The sequence below is a fragment of the Adiantum capillus-veneris genome, chromosome 3, assembly GCF_014529385.1.
Source record: "Adiantum capillus-veneris isolate H3 chromosome 3, ASM1452938v2, whole genome shotgun sequence".
NCBI classification, from domain to species: domain Eukaryota; kingdom Viridiplantae; phylum Streptophyta; class Polypodiopsida; order Polypodiales; family Pteridaceae; genus Adiantum; species Adiantum capillus-veneris.
Genome location: NC_140933.1, coordinates 89,152,539 through 89,170,686, shown reverse-complemented (window position 1 = coordinate 89,170,686; position 18,148 = coordinate 89,152,539). Strand labels below are relative to the sequence as shown.

At 40.5% G+C, this 18,148-nt stretch overlaps 1 protein-coding gene across 1 annotated transcript; it reads right to left on the bottom strand.

The window, feature by feature from the left end:
- Nucleotides 1-11,309: 11,309 nt before the first annotated feature.
- LOC147461277 (uncharacterized) lies at nt 11,310-15,841 on the bottom strand. Its single transcript, XM_086508861.1, has 9 exons — nt 15,164-15,841; nt 14,918-15,032; nt 14,629-14,739; nt 14,369-14,520; nt 13,913-14,239; nt 13,643-13,768; nt 12,415-13,199; nt 11,932-12,069; nt 11,310-11,724 (listed from the first exon to the last, which is right to left on the bottom strand). Exons 1-9 carry the CDS (start codon nt 15,422-15,424, stop codon nt 11,670-11,672), a joined length of 2,070 nt encoding a protein of 689 aa, XP_086364987.1. The 5' UTR covers nt 15,425-15,841; the 3' UTR covers nt 11,310-11,669.
- Between the last annotated feature and the right edge of the window lie 2,307 nt (nt 15,842-18,148).

Here is an 18,148-nt window from a genome sequence, read left to right as displayed (position 1 = left end):
AGTCGCAAAACTATTGTTGTTGGTATGAATACCTTGTGGCTTGGGATTTGGATAGCAAGAAGAAGATAATGAAAGTACATTGGTTTATGGGTAATATTGATGTGAGGGCTTCAAGACATACTTTTTTTAGCCTCCTTCTTCCTCCTCACCTCCTTCTTCCTATGTAGCATTTGACTCAATGTAAAGTCATACTCGTCCTTTTCATCAACAGTTCCAAGCCAGGTATCGTCGACCTTCTCTTCTCAACATTAACGTCAATTTTTCGCTTCCAAGAGTTGTTCCTAGGAAACTCACCTCCAACAAATGAACTTTGTTCTCGGTATAAAACAATCAAGTTGCACATCTATTGACATAAAGGAAAAATGAACTCATAACAAGGTATACAAAAAGATGAATAGACCTTTGCCAATTTCAAATTTTCTTTTTTGGATAGGTATCTGTGGCGAGGAAGTATGCGTAGTTGGTGCACTCTTCATATTACTTTCAGTCATCACAAAAGCATAAGCTACACATGTATTTGCAAAAGTGTTCAAGATAAGGAGCCATCCATTCACTTAAGTATCCTAATGAGGATGTAGTATGCAATGAGAAGCATTACCCTTGGGAGTGTGATTGACATCTAGTTCTCCCACCTTCGGTTCTTGTTCCCTCCCTTTTTCACCTGCCTTAGGTTCTGGTTCCCTCCCTTCTTCACTTATGTCAATAGCAGCATTTCCACACGATGTCCCTAGACAAGAAATAGCTTTACCATAGAAACCAAGAGCATCTTCTGAAGCAGTGGGCACCTTCTCTGCTGAGGAAGTATCAACAAAAGGGTCTTGAAAACCAAAAATTGCATTCATTCCCCTTAGTAGCAACATTTTTAGGCTAGGCACTATCCATAGTAGGTTCTTTGTCTACAACTTCTTTAGCCCTCACAATTTCCATAGGTTCAGAGGATTGCCCTATCAACCATAGACAATGGTCCAATGAAACCCATGCCACTTTAATCCTGTGTAGAGTAGTAACTACTTCACTTTTCCCTAACATTGCAAGGACTAGGATTAGGTTGGACATCAACTTTTCTTGTCGGCACCCTTGACCTGGAGAGAAACAATCTGGAACAAAATTTTCAGCCCTAGATGTAGCATTAGAAAACGGTTTTCCTAGAAAAATAAAATAAACTACATTAGAGAATTGGTAGCAAATTTTGCATAAATTAGGTATGCTATTGCTTCCCCCAATCAGTGGAGGGACTACGATCAACATGTCCAAAATTGAATGCATTGATAGGCACCCTCTCTCCGGATTGGAACGTAGAATTTTAATCCATGCCATGAAGGCTAGGTGAGTTGTTGACACTTTGTGAGCATTGATCTGCAAAATACACAGATTTTGTAGGTAGCCAAGGAAATTATTCACCAATCATGGACATAACACAGATATGGCAGTGGTAGAAGTTCACGTACATTGTTGGTGGTGGTTTGGGTGGGGGGGGGGGGGGGGGGGGGGGGGGGGCAGAGGGAATAGGTGTTGTACGTGACTCAACTTGCAAGCCTAGCATTGCCTTCATCTTGGGATGGCACATGCTGCTCACAATCAAGTGCCACACACTTTTGATAGGAATGGACCATGTGTGCAAAACAAAGAAAGTGGTAACAGTGACCACAAGGAAGTGATCCAAAACCACAGGCATAACAAGGTGTAGAAATTATTATGGTCTTGCAAGAATGACTTGTGCAAGGTGACCTTGATTTGAAAAGAGGAGATGGCTATTCTAATAGCATTGTTTTTAATAAATCAAAAAATCATATTTGTGAATAGCAGACTTTGCTCATCCTCTATTAGACTTAGTTCAACCTACACACACAAGCGAAAAACATAGGTTTCAATCCATTAGTGAAGACTATTTGATTCGCATATGGCTATCTAGCAATGTTTATCGTCCTATAATGTACTAGTTCTCCCAATGTCAAGTAGCTATTTCCATTTTGCTCAAGTTTATGACATCAAAATGGAAGTAGTATATTGTATCACTATATAGCATAGACCAAAACTATATGAGTGTACTCAGCACTATATACAAGTTCAAAGAGGTATTTGAGCTATATACTATCATTTAATTATAGAAGACTATATTCCTTTATAGTTTATAGAACAATCTAGTACTACTTAATTACTATAAATAGCACTTTGTGATTACACCATCACATTAGAACTATGTATTTCTAGAGAAAATATGAGCACATGGAAATATAGTAGCACTATATAGCACACTTTGTCTCACTATATGCTTTAAGAAACTACTATATAAGTGTGCAAAGTGGTATAAACAGCTATATAGTGGCACATAACTATATAGATATATATCCTTATATACTTTATTGAGCAACTTAGCACTACAAGACTAGTATAAATATCACTATATAATTATATCTTATGGTATGAACCCATAAAATCTATATAAGCACACAAAAAGATAGTGGTGTCTTGTCATGTAGTACTATATAACTATGTATATGCAATACAATTTAGTTTATTATTACCATAAAACTAATAAGTGCTACATATCTTTCTTGAAGAAAACATAATTATATATGTATTACACACATTGTTTCTACATAGGTATGCATACATGTACATAGCTATGTATTGTGAATTATAGCTTTGCATTTTACTGCATAGATATGTGGACCTATGCATATAGCTATGTATTGTGCATTATAGGTACACACTTTACTACATACATAAGCACTCATTTATGGGTAGCTATATTTTGATGCACAACACAATATCCACTACATCATAATAGGCGATCTACAACTTTTCATATGAGGACTAAACATTGATGAGGACCTTGAAGGACATTGCACTTGTCTTGACGTGCATGGGACTATGTTTGGTTGCAACCTTTGGTCTCTTGGAGGGGCTTGGTTTCACCAAGCTTGTGGGGGTAGCGCGTCTCTTTTTTGGTGACATTGTGCAATGTTAAATAGAAAATGAAGCATTTGATCTCTCTCTCTCTGAAATGCAGCTCAAAAATGTTGGGAAATGTGGGCTTTGTCCTATGTTGGTGTGTATCTCCTCTATCCTACTAGGATGCATAGGTGGCACAAAACCATGTGGTAGCATGTGGAAAAGGTAGTCAAGGGTGCGGGTACCCATGGGTTCATTACTAGAGGGTGTGGACTCACCTAGAGTTAGTTAATGGACTCCTAAGTGGCTTGAAAGGTCACCCACGAGTAGTTGGATGGGCTAATTTGGAGCCTTTGTATGATGTCATCAGTGATGCCATATGAGATACCTTATCCAAATCAATGTAATGAACCTTTTGTACTCACTTCCAAGTTGAATCAATCAATCTACTTTTGCACCTACATTCTACTCTATCTCTATTGTGTAATTAACTTTTTCATTGGCATGTTAACACCATGAATTCTAGTCTTAACGATCCACCCTAACTCTACAAGTGGTATCAAAGCCTAAGGTTTATATCTTGGGCTATTAGTCTCTCTACTTGATTCATCATTATAGCCTTTGATTGTTTGCATTAGCATATTATAACATTAAAAAATGATCCCCCTAATCATCACCTGGGATATGAGCATGTTCCACTACTCATGGTGATTAGGCAAGAGATAAAGCTGATTTCTTGGGCATTGCTTTGATGGAATTTTCATTTGCATTTGCATTAGCTAAATTACATTGTTTTGCATTTATCCTTGACAACACATCCTTTTGCATTGATCAACATCAAGAAAATCTCCTTAGTTCAGCTCTTCATAGACTCCTCAACAACTGCATTTGGGTGAGATTAGGCCCCCTAACCACCATCCTAATTATAGTTGTGTATGTGTATGTGCGTTCACTCTGCTGAGGACAAATCTTATTGTAGCTTTTAGAATTCCTCCACGTGCAACTTGGCATAGTGGTTTGACCACTAAACTTAGCGTGGAGGTCGTGGGTTCTATCTTGGGCTCGTGGGCAGACTCCAGTTGCTAACGATCAGCTACAATTATTTTTTTCGGGTTTGACTGGACGCTTTGGACGGTCATGACTGTTGTATCAATTCGAGGTCAGTTGCTTGTGAACTGCCACCTGATTGTGCCATCGCCCCTTGTTCCAACCGGTCGATCGGCTCCGACCTAAGAGGTTCCTTTGTCCCACGGGGTAGCACACCACCAAGGCGCTCCCTTAGTCCTCATCCTATTAGGGGGAGATTCCCGCAGTGCCAAGCTTTTGAGCACACAAAGGAAGACTCAGAGAGCAGAAGCAGCAAATCCTTGTAAGGAGTACTTCCCACAAGCAAAAAGATAGTTTTCGATTCAAGGAGCTTCAAAAGAGCATACAAGCTTCAAACACTTACCTTGCAAAGGGTAGCACCTCTATGATGTGCAACTTTTTTCAAAGAGTCGAGAGCATATTTTTGGAGAGCTTCATCAACGCTTCTCTCCAACTGGTATTTCCAATTGAAAAGGGTGACTTCACCCAAAAGGTGAAGGGGTACTTCACATAGGAGCACTCAAAAAAAATATCCTTTCTCCCTCTTTCTCATAAATGAATTAAATTTTAAAATTTCATGCATCGAGCACAACATCGTCTCCATATCTATTGACTTTGTGCATCTATGGAGGAGTTCAAACAGTGGCCTTGGCATAAAATCCAACTGCTAATACAAGGTGCAATGGAAGAGAAAGGGATTAGGAAATTTAATGGGGAGGGCTTTCACACTTGGCAAACTAAGTTGAAAGGCTACTTGATGAAAAAGCAATTGTGGGGAGTAGTCAAGCCAACAATAATTGATCCGTCATCTATTGATGGAGCACACATACATAAACGGACTATGAGCACACAAAATTAGGCCAAGGACAAGCCTGCATTAGGAATCATAATCATTGCACTACATGACAATTATGTATACTTTACTGGTGATTATGAAACCTCATCATTTGTATGGGAAGCACTAGAAAAAAACTTTGGAGCTAGGAAAACCAAGAGCAAAGTGAGATTAAATAAGGATCTGCACAAATTAAAAATGGAACCTAATGAAGATATTGCAAGCTTGATCAATCACCTTAAAAGCATGACCACAAACTAGCTTATGTAAATAGTGCAGTACTAGAGGAGGACAAAATTATAGTTCTTCTAGCAGCCTTACCACCTAGCTTTGACTTGATAGTGACCATCATTGAGGAGAAGGATCTAACACCAGATTTACAAGATGTAATCAACTCTATAATGTCCGAGGAGAATAAGCAAGGGAGGAATGTTACTTCAAGGGGAGGAGATTTTACAGTTAGTTCTAGTAATAAAACTTGTTTCAAGTGTGGCAAAAGAAGGGCACATAGCAAAGTATTGTCTAGTGTCGAAGACTTGCAGCATTTGCGGGAAGAAGGGTCTTCCTTCCAAATGTTTCAAAAAAATCCAAGGCCCAAAGTCTATTTGGCAGAAGAAGACAAATGCTAAAGATGAAGAAGAAGGCGGCAGTAGCCTTCTAGTCTATGACGACATTCTCTAGCTTTTGTTTTTTTCCTTTCCCCTTCAGTTGTATTTTGTTTGGAGATAGCTTGGATTAGATTGATCTCAGTATTATACATTTGTTTAAGGAGAGGTGTTCAGTGCCTCTTGGATTAGGGATAGTTTGTCTCCTAGATTGGGGATGGTCTCCTGGATTGGAGATGCTCTTTTGCTCCTGGATTGGAGTGTACTAGAGATGTCAGTTTCTTCAATTTCTTCATAGTCCCAACCCCAAGTGGAGGGTTGTTGGGAATTGTGGGCTTTGTCCTATGTTGGTGTGTATCTCCTCTATCCTACTAGGATGCATAGGTGGCACGGAACCATGTGGTAGCATGTGGAAAAGGTGCTCAAGGGTGTGGGCACCCATGGGGGTCATCACTAGAGGGTGTGGACTCACCTAGAGTTAATTAATGGACTCCAAAAGTGGCTTGAAAGGTCACCCACATGTTTGCAAGTTGAATGGGCTGATTTTGAGCCTTTGTATGATGTCATCAACCAATCTAGTTTCCACCTAGATTCTACTCTATCTCTATTGTGTGATTAACTATGTCATCGGCATGTTGCCAACCATGAATGCTAGTCTTAACAATCCACCCTAAGTCTACAAGGAAAAGTGCTGCTTTGCAGCCTTTGTGCTTAAGCCTCCATGCTATATCATTATGGGTAGGCTTTATTACCTACTATTGGTGATTCCTATTCCCCCTTTACACAAGTAGCCATAGAAGCGCTCTCTCTCTCTCTCTCTCTCTCTCTCTCTCTCTCTCTCTCTCTCTCTCTCACATACACACACACACACACACACACACACACACACGCACGCACGCGCACACGCACACACACACACACACAAACATGCATTGTGGAGGTGATGAAAACTTCTCTCTCTCTCTCTCTCTCTCTCTCTCTCTCTCTCTCTCTCTCTCTCTCTCACTATGAACTAAGGAAGAAACTAGCAAATACAAGGCTTTTTGTTATGGAGAAGCTCAACAATCAACAACAATGAGGGCAACACACAAACATTCCATGCACAAAGTTGTACTAGTCAACATTGATGTGTAACTATATTGAGTGTTGTGTATGCATGCAAAACATAGTATATAAAAAATCTACCTACACCCCTTCTCAAGATTATCTGCTGACAAAGACAGTCTTGCCATGCGGATTATTCTTTGCATATGTACTAAGCCTCCACTTGAACACTCAAACAACATAAATTGATAGCTCAGAACACTCATGTGACCTGGGTGCCCAAAACGATCAAGAAAATTTTTTTGATTAGATTCTTGGATGCTCGTTAATTTCCTGTAAGCTTTTCATGTATTGTGTCTCATGAAGCAAATACTTAAAGAGCTTGAGATCTGGTGTGAAGAGGATGAGAATATGTTGCGCAATGTTGAAGCACAGTAACTCCTTGACGCAAAGACTAAAGGAATTACATTAAATGCAATGGAGCAGCTACGATTTGGGTAGAACATCGATTTGAACAAACAAACAAAAGCTAGTGAAGAAAATTATGCAGCTATCTTGGAAAAATTCATGGCTTTGCCAAATCACACACACAATGGAACCAATCCACCCATCACAATCCAAAAGGTAGTGTGGCACTACAGTGAACACAAGGTGACAAGATGCGGAGAAGCAGCCTTGCCATATGAGCCAGTTTTACAGACAAGAAGTATCACTGACTTTGATTCATTCTTCCTCGTCATCATGACTTATATGCTAACCTAATTGATGTCCATGATCTGCAGATCAAAACACTCATCAAGAACTGGAGACAAACATCATCCTCCATCCCAGAAAAAGCAACGAGCATGAAGAATACGTAGTCTACAACATACGATGCAAGCAAAATGATAAGAGATATATCGGAGTTACATACAGCATACGCAAACGTATTCTCCAAAACATAAACAAAATCCCCCCAAAAAATACAAGCAAACGTCCACGTTTATACCACTTTAACAATTTGTAACAATCAACATCGAGCTAGAAATTTAGAGCAGTTCTATATCAAACAACATAAAACAACAACTACAGTAGGTTATAACGTTTGTCTTTGGACATCATCCAACGTTGAAAGAATACTATCTTTTGAAACACCAAGGAAAATATATAGTTGTGACTTTCTATCATCTTTATTTTAATATCCCTTCTTATCTCCTCATTCCATATGTTTGACCATTAGCTACAACATGGTTTATTTAACTCCGTTCAAATAACTTCTGACATAATAACTTCTTGAGTCCTTTGATTTAAATAGTTTTTCTTCCTTCTTTCAGAATGGGTAGGCCAATTCCAACTGATCTAATTAAGCAACATGCAGAATTTCAAATTGCAATGTATAAATTCCAATATTGGCTTCACTCAAAATTGCAAGAGCGCGTGCTTAGACACTACATGCATAAATGGAGCTAGTTCATTCCATGACCAATTTAATCGTCAACCCCATGGCATTCCCATTACATTACCATTATCACGACTCGTCACCACATAGACACATTGGCCACTTGCTCCATAAAACACAGATGTATGTTGTTTATACAGATAGCAAATGCACTCAAACTACTTGAGACTATAGAACTAAATTACTCTAATGTGATCCCCATCCACCTTAAACTGGCACAACAATTTGTTTCATGCCTTTTTCATAACACCCTGATGAGCACACGTGCAAGATTACTAACCCTTTGTCTCTAATCTAAACAGATTAGAGAACGTGTTTAGATTTGTCCTGATTTTCAAACTATATTAATTATTTAACTCATTCCGTTCATCTGTATAGTTCCATTCTCAATTCTTTGTTCTTCTTTCATATTCTTAAATTGCATCGTGTCGGTGCAACTAACGAAGCACTCTAGTTTTTTTATTTTTTAAAAAACTTAAAGCCTCGCTTATCATTCATCCCTTTGCTTTCTCTGTTGCAAGGCCTTGCTTATAGCTACTCAAAAATAGGCTTAGCTGGATAAAAATAGTCCTAAGTATGATTAATAAACACAAGATGCAGAATTAGGCAGCACCCTTTCAATTTGCTCAGTGGGTGCAAATAGCTACTGATGTGAGGCATAAAAATAAGGAGTGAAATTATGAATGAAGGGCTCAGCTTCAAGTTTTTATAAGGGTCTTAAGAAATTTATATGTCAAGATAGCAACAATTTATGCTAATGGTTATGTGTGGTTGATGGGTGCAACAAATGTTGGGGAAAAGTCTTTTTAAGAACCTTTCACAATTCTTGGTTAGTCTTTCAAAAGGAAATTTTGAACAATTGAGCTAATTTTTTATATTTATACACTATTTTCCTCAAAATGTAGGCGGGGTTTTCCCTTTTTTTCTTGCTCTCAACGTGCATTTTTTAATTTCGAAATGGCACGATTGTAAGTTGAGGCACACTTCTCCCAAACAGAAGGCCTCTGCAAAGAGAAATCGAGTAGTCTGGTTTTAGCCTGCATGAAGCCTTAATCAAATGTTAAAAACTCATGGGAGCAATTGTGAGCCGCAAACGTAGCTTGTTGGATCAATGCCACATGCAACATCTTTTGTCGACCATTGTAATTAACTCTTACACACTTTTGATAATTACAAGAAATGCTGTTTTACATATCCAAGTGATAAAATTATAGTATATGAAATTTATTCCAATGCTATATCCTCAACATCACCATCCTTCTCCAAAGAGAAAGGCACAATTTAGCTTTGCTTCACCTTGTTCTCTCTCTCTCTCTCTCTCTCTCTCTCTCTCTCTCCACACAGGGGGGCTGAGCCACACTACCTTCGTCAATCCCCCCCCCCCAACAAACAAGGTTTATAATCTCTGGGCTGCACACGCAGTTTTGGCCATTGTCTCTTAATCTCTCGCCTGCCAACGAGCAAAGGCACTGCAGGTATTGGGGAATGTTGCATGCGGATCTGGGGAGACAAAGGGGCCATGGAGAATGGGTGGGGGACTATAGTACTACGTTGAGAGGGGCGTAGAACTCAGAGGAGAGGGGGCTGAAGTGAGGCGCAGACAGAAGAGGGAGGCCAGGGTGAGGGGGAGCAATACAAGAGGGATAGTATAGCCAATAGAAGAGAGCAAAGTGCTCTGTGAGAAACCGACAACTGCATCTAACTTTGGGTAATATCACCAATAAGACTATTTTAACCTGGGAGTATATAAAGTCCAGCCAACACATCAACTATCAGAAATCGCAACAAATCATTTTACCAAAACATCGGAGAGTCATCGGAGAGTCACAAGGGCCTTGTACAAAAGGTAGGCAAAGCTAAGAGGAGAGCAGAGTACATCTCAACATTCAACATAGCCTAACAAGGTCTCTGATCATTTGCAAAGACTAATATTCCATACAAAAGAGGATTCATTAGATCGCAATCAGCAAGTGCTCATAAACCATAGAAATGACTCAATTGAAAAAGAACATTCCACTGCAATCCCTATGTGCTCAACTATCAAACCACAACATCAAAGATAGGACTTTTCTTGGAGCATCCATCATTTGGAGAATTGGGGTAGGGCAACCCACTAGGTTACGGATGCAAAAAACACTTTTGAGAGAGACAAGATCAATGCCAGAGGCATTTGTCCATCAACAACATGCTCAAAGAAGCAATTTCGGCACTGGCTCAATGTTTGCTCACCTGACAAACTCCACCTTGCTTTTGTAATCAGAGATAGAAGCAAAAGCTACACCAGCGATAATTGACAAAAATGTGCCTACATTATCATCATCAAAGGCCTCCAAAAGCTAAGCTAACATCATCAAAATTGTTCTAGCACATGTCAAAGATCATCACATACATATATCCAAGTCAATTGAAAAGAGACAGGCAAAGGAAAGAGCATGTTATAAAACATGGCAGTCTTCCCACTCAGGACTCACGCTCAATGGATCAAAGTTACGCCACGAATAACATGCTCACAACTCCCAAGAGCTTTTATCAACAGAGTTGGTTGGCACCTTGATGTTGACTCATACCCAAGACATAATATAAACATCAGACTCATCATCTACACATAGCTTCTAAGTTTCCTTGTAAGAAATTGCCACATGCAAACAACAAATAAGTTCACTAAGCTACTGACATAAGGAAGCGATGGCTTCAGCTGAAGAAGAGAGCTCATATCAGCTCGATTTAATGTCGCATAACAGGTATGCAGTATCAGACCAATCAACTTCAATGTTCGAACCTACCTATTGAAAGCTACAATTATCATGATAGGTTTGTGTAAATCCCAACAAGCCACCAACACAATATATTCATTACAAGAATCAAACTCAAATGTGTCCCACCATAACTAATGTTCCTCAAAGCTTCGCCTTCGAGAAGGCCGGTCCTCTTCTGCAATTGGAATTAACCAGCTTTCCATCACGATCTCCCGATCCAAATGATTATGAAGCTTGACAAAACATATCAAACAACCAAGTGGGTTTATACACATGTAATGATCGTTCATTCAAACACACTTCTAGAGAAGACAGTCTCATAGCTAGCTTTGACTAGTGCTCTGCTTGTCTAGCACCTAGAATATGACTGATTAAGTGAACGAGATAACTAGTCAATCTCCGAATTTGATTTGTCAATGAGCTTGGATCTAGTCCCGATTTGCTTGTACCCGCCACCTGAATTGAACAAAGATTCCACCTCCATACATCCTTCACGCAGCAAACGGAGCTAAGACCGCACACGCACGCCACATATACCCCAAGAAAGCAAAAACTAGGATTATAGCCAGAATCACAATCCAAGGAGAACAAGAAGAGTAATCCCCACCCTCCCCCCAAAAAGGTAACAGCACCCACCCTAAACAGCCACAAGACAGAACAGGAAGACTTAATTTATCCAAAGGCTTGATACAAAGCTTTTCATAACTGTACATCTGAGTGATGAACTCCAACAATGTCCAGCAAACAAAAAGGGCTAAAATTCTGCGACCCCTGACTGAACAGCCCTCAAGATAACAAAAACAAAAGCTACCAATGGCTGGCCAATCATTCAGACACCTGACTCCAGATTACACGCAGAAACACAAGGTCCACGTCGTCTTGATAGCCTCCATTCACCTACATGCTACATCAGGACGCTTTGATTTACTCCAATAATAGATACACTAAATTTCACCTTTCTTAAAGCATTGGGTGCTCATGCCCATTACACACACTTACAAAAGCTCTGATTACTTTGGCTCCACCAAATCAGCCACTTTCATTCTACTCCGTGAGGACAGCGTCCTTCATTGAAACAAAGAAATTCGTTATAACCAAGTGCTCTATGTTAGACAAAACCTCAGTAAAACCTCTTTATTTCCACAAAAACTAGGCATTATTTGTTGTATAATAATCCATAATGTCAATAACAAGAGTTCCTCCACTAGATACAAATGGCAAACGATATAATTACAAACGTGGTGTCATAAGGAGTTGCAAAGGCAAAATTACTTGTGTATCTCCTTGGAATGATTTTGTACCACAAGCAGGAGCACAAGAACTTCTCCCACCGGTACATGAAAATATGTCTCCGCAATATAATCTCCAGCACACTGACCATGTCGCCTTTTAAACACAAATTTCCGAGACCTGTGGATTTATCTGTTTATAAACCCTGTGGCTCTGGAAAAGAAGTCTGGCGAGGACTCCATAAATGCATGAAAAAGCCCAGCACTTCCCTTCTACTGGTCCTTCAAATATCCAGTTGCCTTTGTAGCGTGCGCACATTGGAAAGAATATCTTCTTATTTTGGTCCTGCCCATCAAATCAATATTCATCCAGACCATGGCTAATTCAGCCATCATGTTATTTCAAGTCAATACCAAATCAATCTACTCTGCAAAAATATTATGAACCCCTAATGCAGGGTTTCCAAAGCAGTCAGCAATCTACAAGGGAGGCCAGAAGCAAGACCAGAAACAGTACTTTGCACACATGCATAAAATGCTTAATGCATGATGACCAGCTGTCTCGATCCGTGTGGTCCTTAAAATGGGAGATACAACGCTGAAGAAGGAATGTCGCCTTTGTTGGCAACACCACTCAGGGGTTGACACTTCGTCATTGTCGAGCCCAGAATTTGCATCATCGTTAGAAATGGAGCAAGTAGCCGTATCACCTCCATTAGTCTCATCATCAGTGCAAACACTCTGCTCTCTTGCACAGGTTTTCTCTTGTGCATCAGATATAAGCCTTTCCTCTGCCTCAGTCACAACACTATTATTTATGTTTACATATGTGTTGTTAATGGCCTGAACAGCCCTATACCAAGAATCTTCACAAAAATCATTCAAGATATCTGCATCCGTTTCTTTGACCGTACTTAAGCTATTTGTCACCTCAGCTGCAGGAGGAAAACAGTCCCTCTCATCAGTTTCCAAAATTGCTGGAGAGTGCGGCTTTTCTTGCAACTCCCCCGATACAGATTTTCTTGAATCATCGTGCAGCTTCAAGCAATTCAGTGCCTGCTCAGCTACAGTCAAAACCCCATCTTCATTGCTTACATTAAGACAATTGCTACTGAGAGAAGTAGATCTGCTGTCTGGTGTCCCCAAATTCTCGCTGCTATCCTGATTATGATCACGCATTCTATGAGGAGGAGACATTGCTAGGTTGACAAGGTTCTCCTGAAAATGATTGCCCCCTGATATACTATTTCTAACATAAAACAGAATATACGCCTTCTGAGCTAGGACTGAGCTTTCACTAACTTGAGAAACCTGAAAAGTTCAAAATCGTCCATTGTCACGATTATCATCTGGAAACATCTGTTGATGTTATTATCTATCATTATTTGTTGCAATGCACATCCCACTGTAATAGCACATCTAAAAGGGTATGCATATTTCAAAGCTTTATAAATATGTGGATAGGAAAAGAAAATGTATGCATTAAAAAAAGCATAACGTAAAGATTCATTGTCCTCATAGACAAGAGTATCGATTCAAACGAGGCCAGTTCAATAACCTATCCACCAATCCCTAAAACTGTAATGGAGGTTCAAATTTACCAAAGAACCCACTTTTTTTAGGTGATTGTCTTAGGTCCATATATGACACCCAACTTCCAAGGAGTTTCTAACAATGAATAACAATTTGACTATAGGCAATATTTGTAACAACCAAACAGCTCAATAAAAAAGAACAAAGATTCATGCACATACCTCACTGTCATCCATGGCATGCCATGTGTCTGTGGCTGTACGCACAAAACAATAATAGTGTCCGGAATGGGTTGTATAACCAGAGTGCACTAAGACCGCATACAAAGAGTAACGGAGATCTTCATCCTACAAAAACCAAAAAGGGGATTCATGAGAGAGTATAAAGACGAGAAAACAAGGCTTCACATCTTTTTCTCCTAGCTTAAGTTGCATTAAACTCTTACAAAATGGCCAAAAATAGTATGAAAAACTGGTTAAAATGAGTAGTACCTCAGTCCCTGTCACGAATGGCTTCAAGTCAAGCTCTCTCTCAAAGTGGACCTTTTTATCTATTTTCCCACCATAACTTCCTGAACTACCAAATCTTTTAAGCTGTACTGTCAGAATAGGCGGTGCTTGGTCAATTGTGAACTGCTTGAGAGCTCGAACCTTTGTGTTACATTTGCTGCAATGATACTTGTTATCACCATCCAGAACTTCAATAGCAGTAAAATGTGCCAGAGCTTTATGCAAGGAATCTGCTCTTGCAACCTCTAAACTCAAGTCCAAAAATGGGTCATACTTGTTTGAACAATAAGAGCACTGAGTGCACTTCACCTGCATAGACCCCACCAAACAAAAGATTGTCTATGGCACATTCACAAACTGGAACAAACGACAGAATCATATGGATAAAAATGAACGCAAAAACTTCCAAACAAATGCAATATGATACTGCTTAACTACCTGACTTCTTAGGCGGCCTCCAAACACACTCTTGATAAAGCTTCCACCACTAACGAGCTCTACTGAGCAACATCTCTGCAATGCCTCAATCAAATACCTCATATACTCATGAGCATCTTCTTGACGCCATAGTTGAAAAGAGCGAGAAATGCCTGATGCCATTAGAGTTTAAGGACTACAAGAAATCATCAAAGTAACAGTTGACATGACTAGACATACGAGTTGCAACAAACAGAATTCCACACAATAAGCACGGATACTGCGTAAGTTTTTTACAAGGTAGCTGGGGGACACGACTCTTCCATATGATGACAAGGCTTCTCTCACATGTCTCTCCAAAGCACACATTGCACAAAATCCTGCGATATTACCTGAAGATTGACAATGATCCCTTAGAGAATTAGCAACACCACCAAACAGTTCGCATATCGAAGCCAAAAAAGGCAACAGAAAGATTAAGCTTAAAACACCAAAGAGATTTTGAGATCTCTTAAACTGAATTACAAAAAAAGCCTACAGATATAGCCCACAAAATGCAAGAATACTTACAAGACATGTTATGCAGACCAGCCTGCAAGTGTGCTGCTAAAGGGGGCGTGTAAGTGAGGCATTGCAGCACAGAATTAAGGAAGCATGTGTTTCCCAAGTTAGCTAATCCGGCACCCTAACAATACGAGATCGCTTGTCAGAATCACCATGAGCAAACAACCATGTCAGCTATTCTACAAATCAAGATGTGCAGGAAAAGCCTAGTCCATGGCACTACATAGGCAACGTTGCAATAACCATACTCACAATTCTTTCCACTGGAGTGTACTGTAAAGGAAAAGGGGGAGACTCATCAATAAAGCCATACACATCCTCAGCATCAAGCTGTGAGGGCGAACAATCAATGCTACTAAATGGCAGAACGGCAGGAGTCAACGAGGCCACCCCCTTGCACGTGCTGTGGTGGAATAGCATTTGGTGAGGGAAGATCGAAGCCATTGATGCTGCTGCTGCATGAATGGACGAAACCCCAGCCTGAGCAGGCTCTTGGGGAGCTGCCATGGCCATTGCGGAAGGAAGCTCGTGGTACAATCGAGAAGAAGATGAGGTGGAGACAGATCCAGCGAGCTAGTCCTTTCCTGCAAAGAGCAGCTACGAAAAGAATAAACTTGACCGGCGCGATGGCGATCGCATCCCTACGAGCAGTTTCTGCAAGTTGAGAAAACCTGCGCTAATCCTTGTATGTGAGCGGGGCCGCGGATGTGCATGCAGGTACCCTTGTCGATGCAGGCAAAGAAGCAGGAAGAGGAGGTGATCCAAATCCTGACCTCAAAGCCTGCATGCAGACGCGAGACCTTGAATGAGGAGAGAAGGTGTGAGTGGGGGCAGCAGTTGGGGAGAAGACTTGCCCTTCGGCCCTCCTCTCTCTCTCTCTCTCTCTCTCTCTGCCTCTCGCTGCGTGCACATGACCAACCCTTTCCCCACATGTCACAAATTACTCGACACGAGGAAGGTGCATCCCTCACGAAGAGGAGCCCAACCAATCAACAAAATTTTAATCTCGCTCTCCACGATCCATCATCAGTGATCACTATCCCAGGTATGTTAGGTTGGTGCTTTTCTCCAAATGCACTCACACGTCCAGATTGCGCGAGTAAGTAAGAGCGCTCCCCGCATAGCCCCATACAGTGCACTAATGGTTCAGACAACCTACCAATCGATCTATCCCACATTGTCACTTTCAACAACACAACTGACACACGTAAAAGATAATTAAAATTTCTTTAACAATCCGATCACAGATTTTTTGGCCCATATTAACTTCTTGACAATTCTACATGCCTCCAAAATGTAAAGCTGCCCACGTTTGGGCATGCAGACGTGGAAGCGAGCTAGCCAAAAAGCATTCGTTGAGCGTAATGGGCAGAGGACAAAAGCATGGGCAACCAAGTCCCCTTACCCAAGCTCAGACAGGGGTAGAGCTACAAACAATGGACCTCAAAGGACGTCCTCGACCAATATGCTACATAGGCCTGCTGGCAAACGAGCAAAAAGTTACAATATATAATGACATGTTGATCACTGATGTGTAAAGCATGCATGCCCATCTACTAACATAATATGGCGGAAGGGGGAGCCCTTTACACGTGTCGCAATATGCGACATGAAGGCTAAAATCCAAAACAAAAACAAATCCCTTTGCACGCGATAAAGAGGGAGAGAGGGGGAGAGAGCTTCGACGACCGACCGTATGAGTAAAGCATGCATGCCCATCCCCTAAAGGGATAGGCACGCAAGAGCTTGGTGTGTATCTAACCTAAACATGAATTATTGTATCTAAACAAATACTCTATGTGAAAATAGCCCACCTATATCTAATCCTTGCATATGCTCCAATCAATGCATTCCAAGAGACCACATCATGTACTGGATCGAAAAGCTTTTGTGCTTTGAAAAGTAGGCCCTAGATCACATTTGGAATACATGCTTTTTTAAGATCTTGTGAGTTGTGACACTTAATCTCGCCATGTAGATCTCAACTTTTTGCATAATAGGACTAACCTTCAAGATACAAACAAACATGTCAAACAACCTCAAGCTTCTTTGCTCTACCATTTTAGACATACATTCAAATAACTGTAGACCAAGTGAAAACCCTTTAGATCGCAAGTTTGTCACAATGACTTGACAACATCATGGAATTTATACATTTCAAGTGACAACATTATGGACACAATGTTGTTCAACCACTTTACTGTGAGACTCCCACTCCCTCCAATGGTGGTGTCATCTACACTAGTCTCACACTCCCTCCAATGGTGGTGTCATCTACACTGACATATAGACACATGAGCACATGCAAGGCATCATTTAAGTCACAAAGAAGAAGAAAAATAGAGTTTATTGCCCAAGATGTCCCAAACCTCCTCTTGAAGAGAGGTCCATAGTGCAACAAACTCTATGGTGGGTATATTTCTTTTTGGGTGAATGCCCTCTTGAATTAACCACATGAACAATGGTGTGTACATCCTAGCTTGAAATCCGTATGTATACGGCCCATCTAAGCTGGAAACACTTTGAATTTTTCTACTATATGGCTTAGAAATCAATCCTTCCATATGTTATCTACCTTGTTTGTGGGTAATGATTTTTGGACTTGCATATGGCAATATAATGGATTTTGTTAATATTGTGATTAATATTGCTCATCATCTACCTTGATTGTTCCCGCGTATTTCCCTTTGGAGCTTCTTATGGCATCTTAGTGCTTTGGTTCCCCTTTCCTTATCAAGTGGGTCACGGCCGGCCTACCACCCAATTTGTGGACAAAAATCATAGACAACTTTGCAATAATATCGTTTTTTCTATGTTTGTCATCTAGATAGAGCGAGAGGGAGGAGAAATAATATCAACTATCTGGCAATCATTTATATGAGATATAAGAGATTACTACGTTTTTCCTCCTCTCTCTATAATGCCTCTTTTTATTTTGAACTACCTATGGTAGACTCACTAGTTCCGTAATCGGACAAGTGTTCTAAGTATCTTTTATCATTTCTAATCTACTCAGATTCTTGTGGGAGTCTTGTGGAGAAAAAAAGGTGATATGACAGGTGGACGGGAGAGAGAGCGAGACAAAGAGAGAGAAGGGGATGAAGATGCCAAGCGTGAGGACGAACGCGGTATGACAAGCCAGATTTTTTTTAGATGGAGTAACGTGTGTGCGACGTTGCGACGTAGCAGTCAGATGAGTGGTGATTGCGTCTCAAAGAATTTGGGGATATGGTTGTG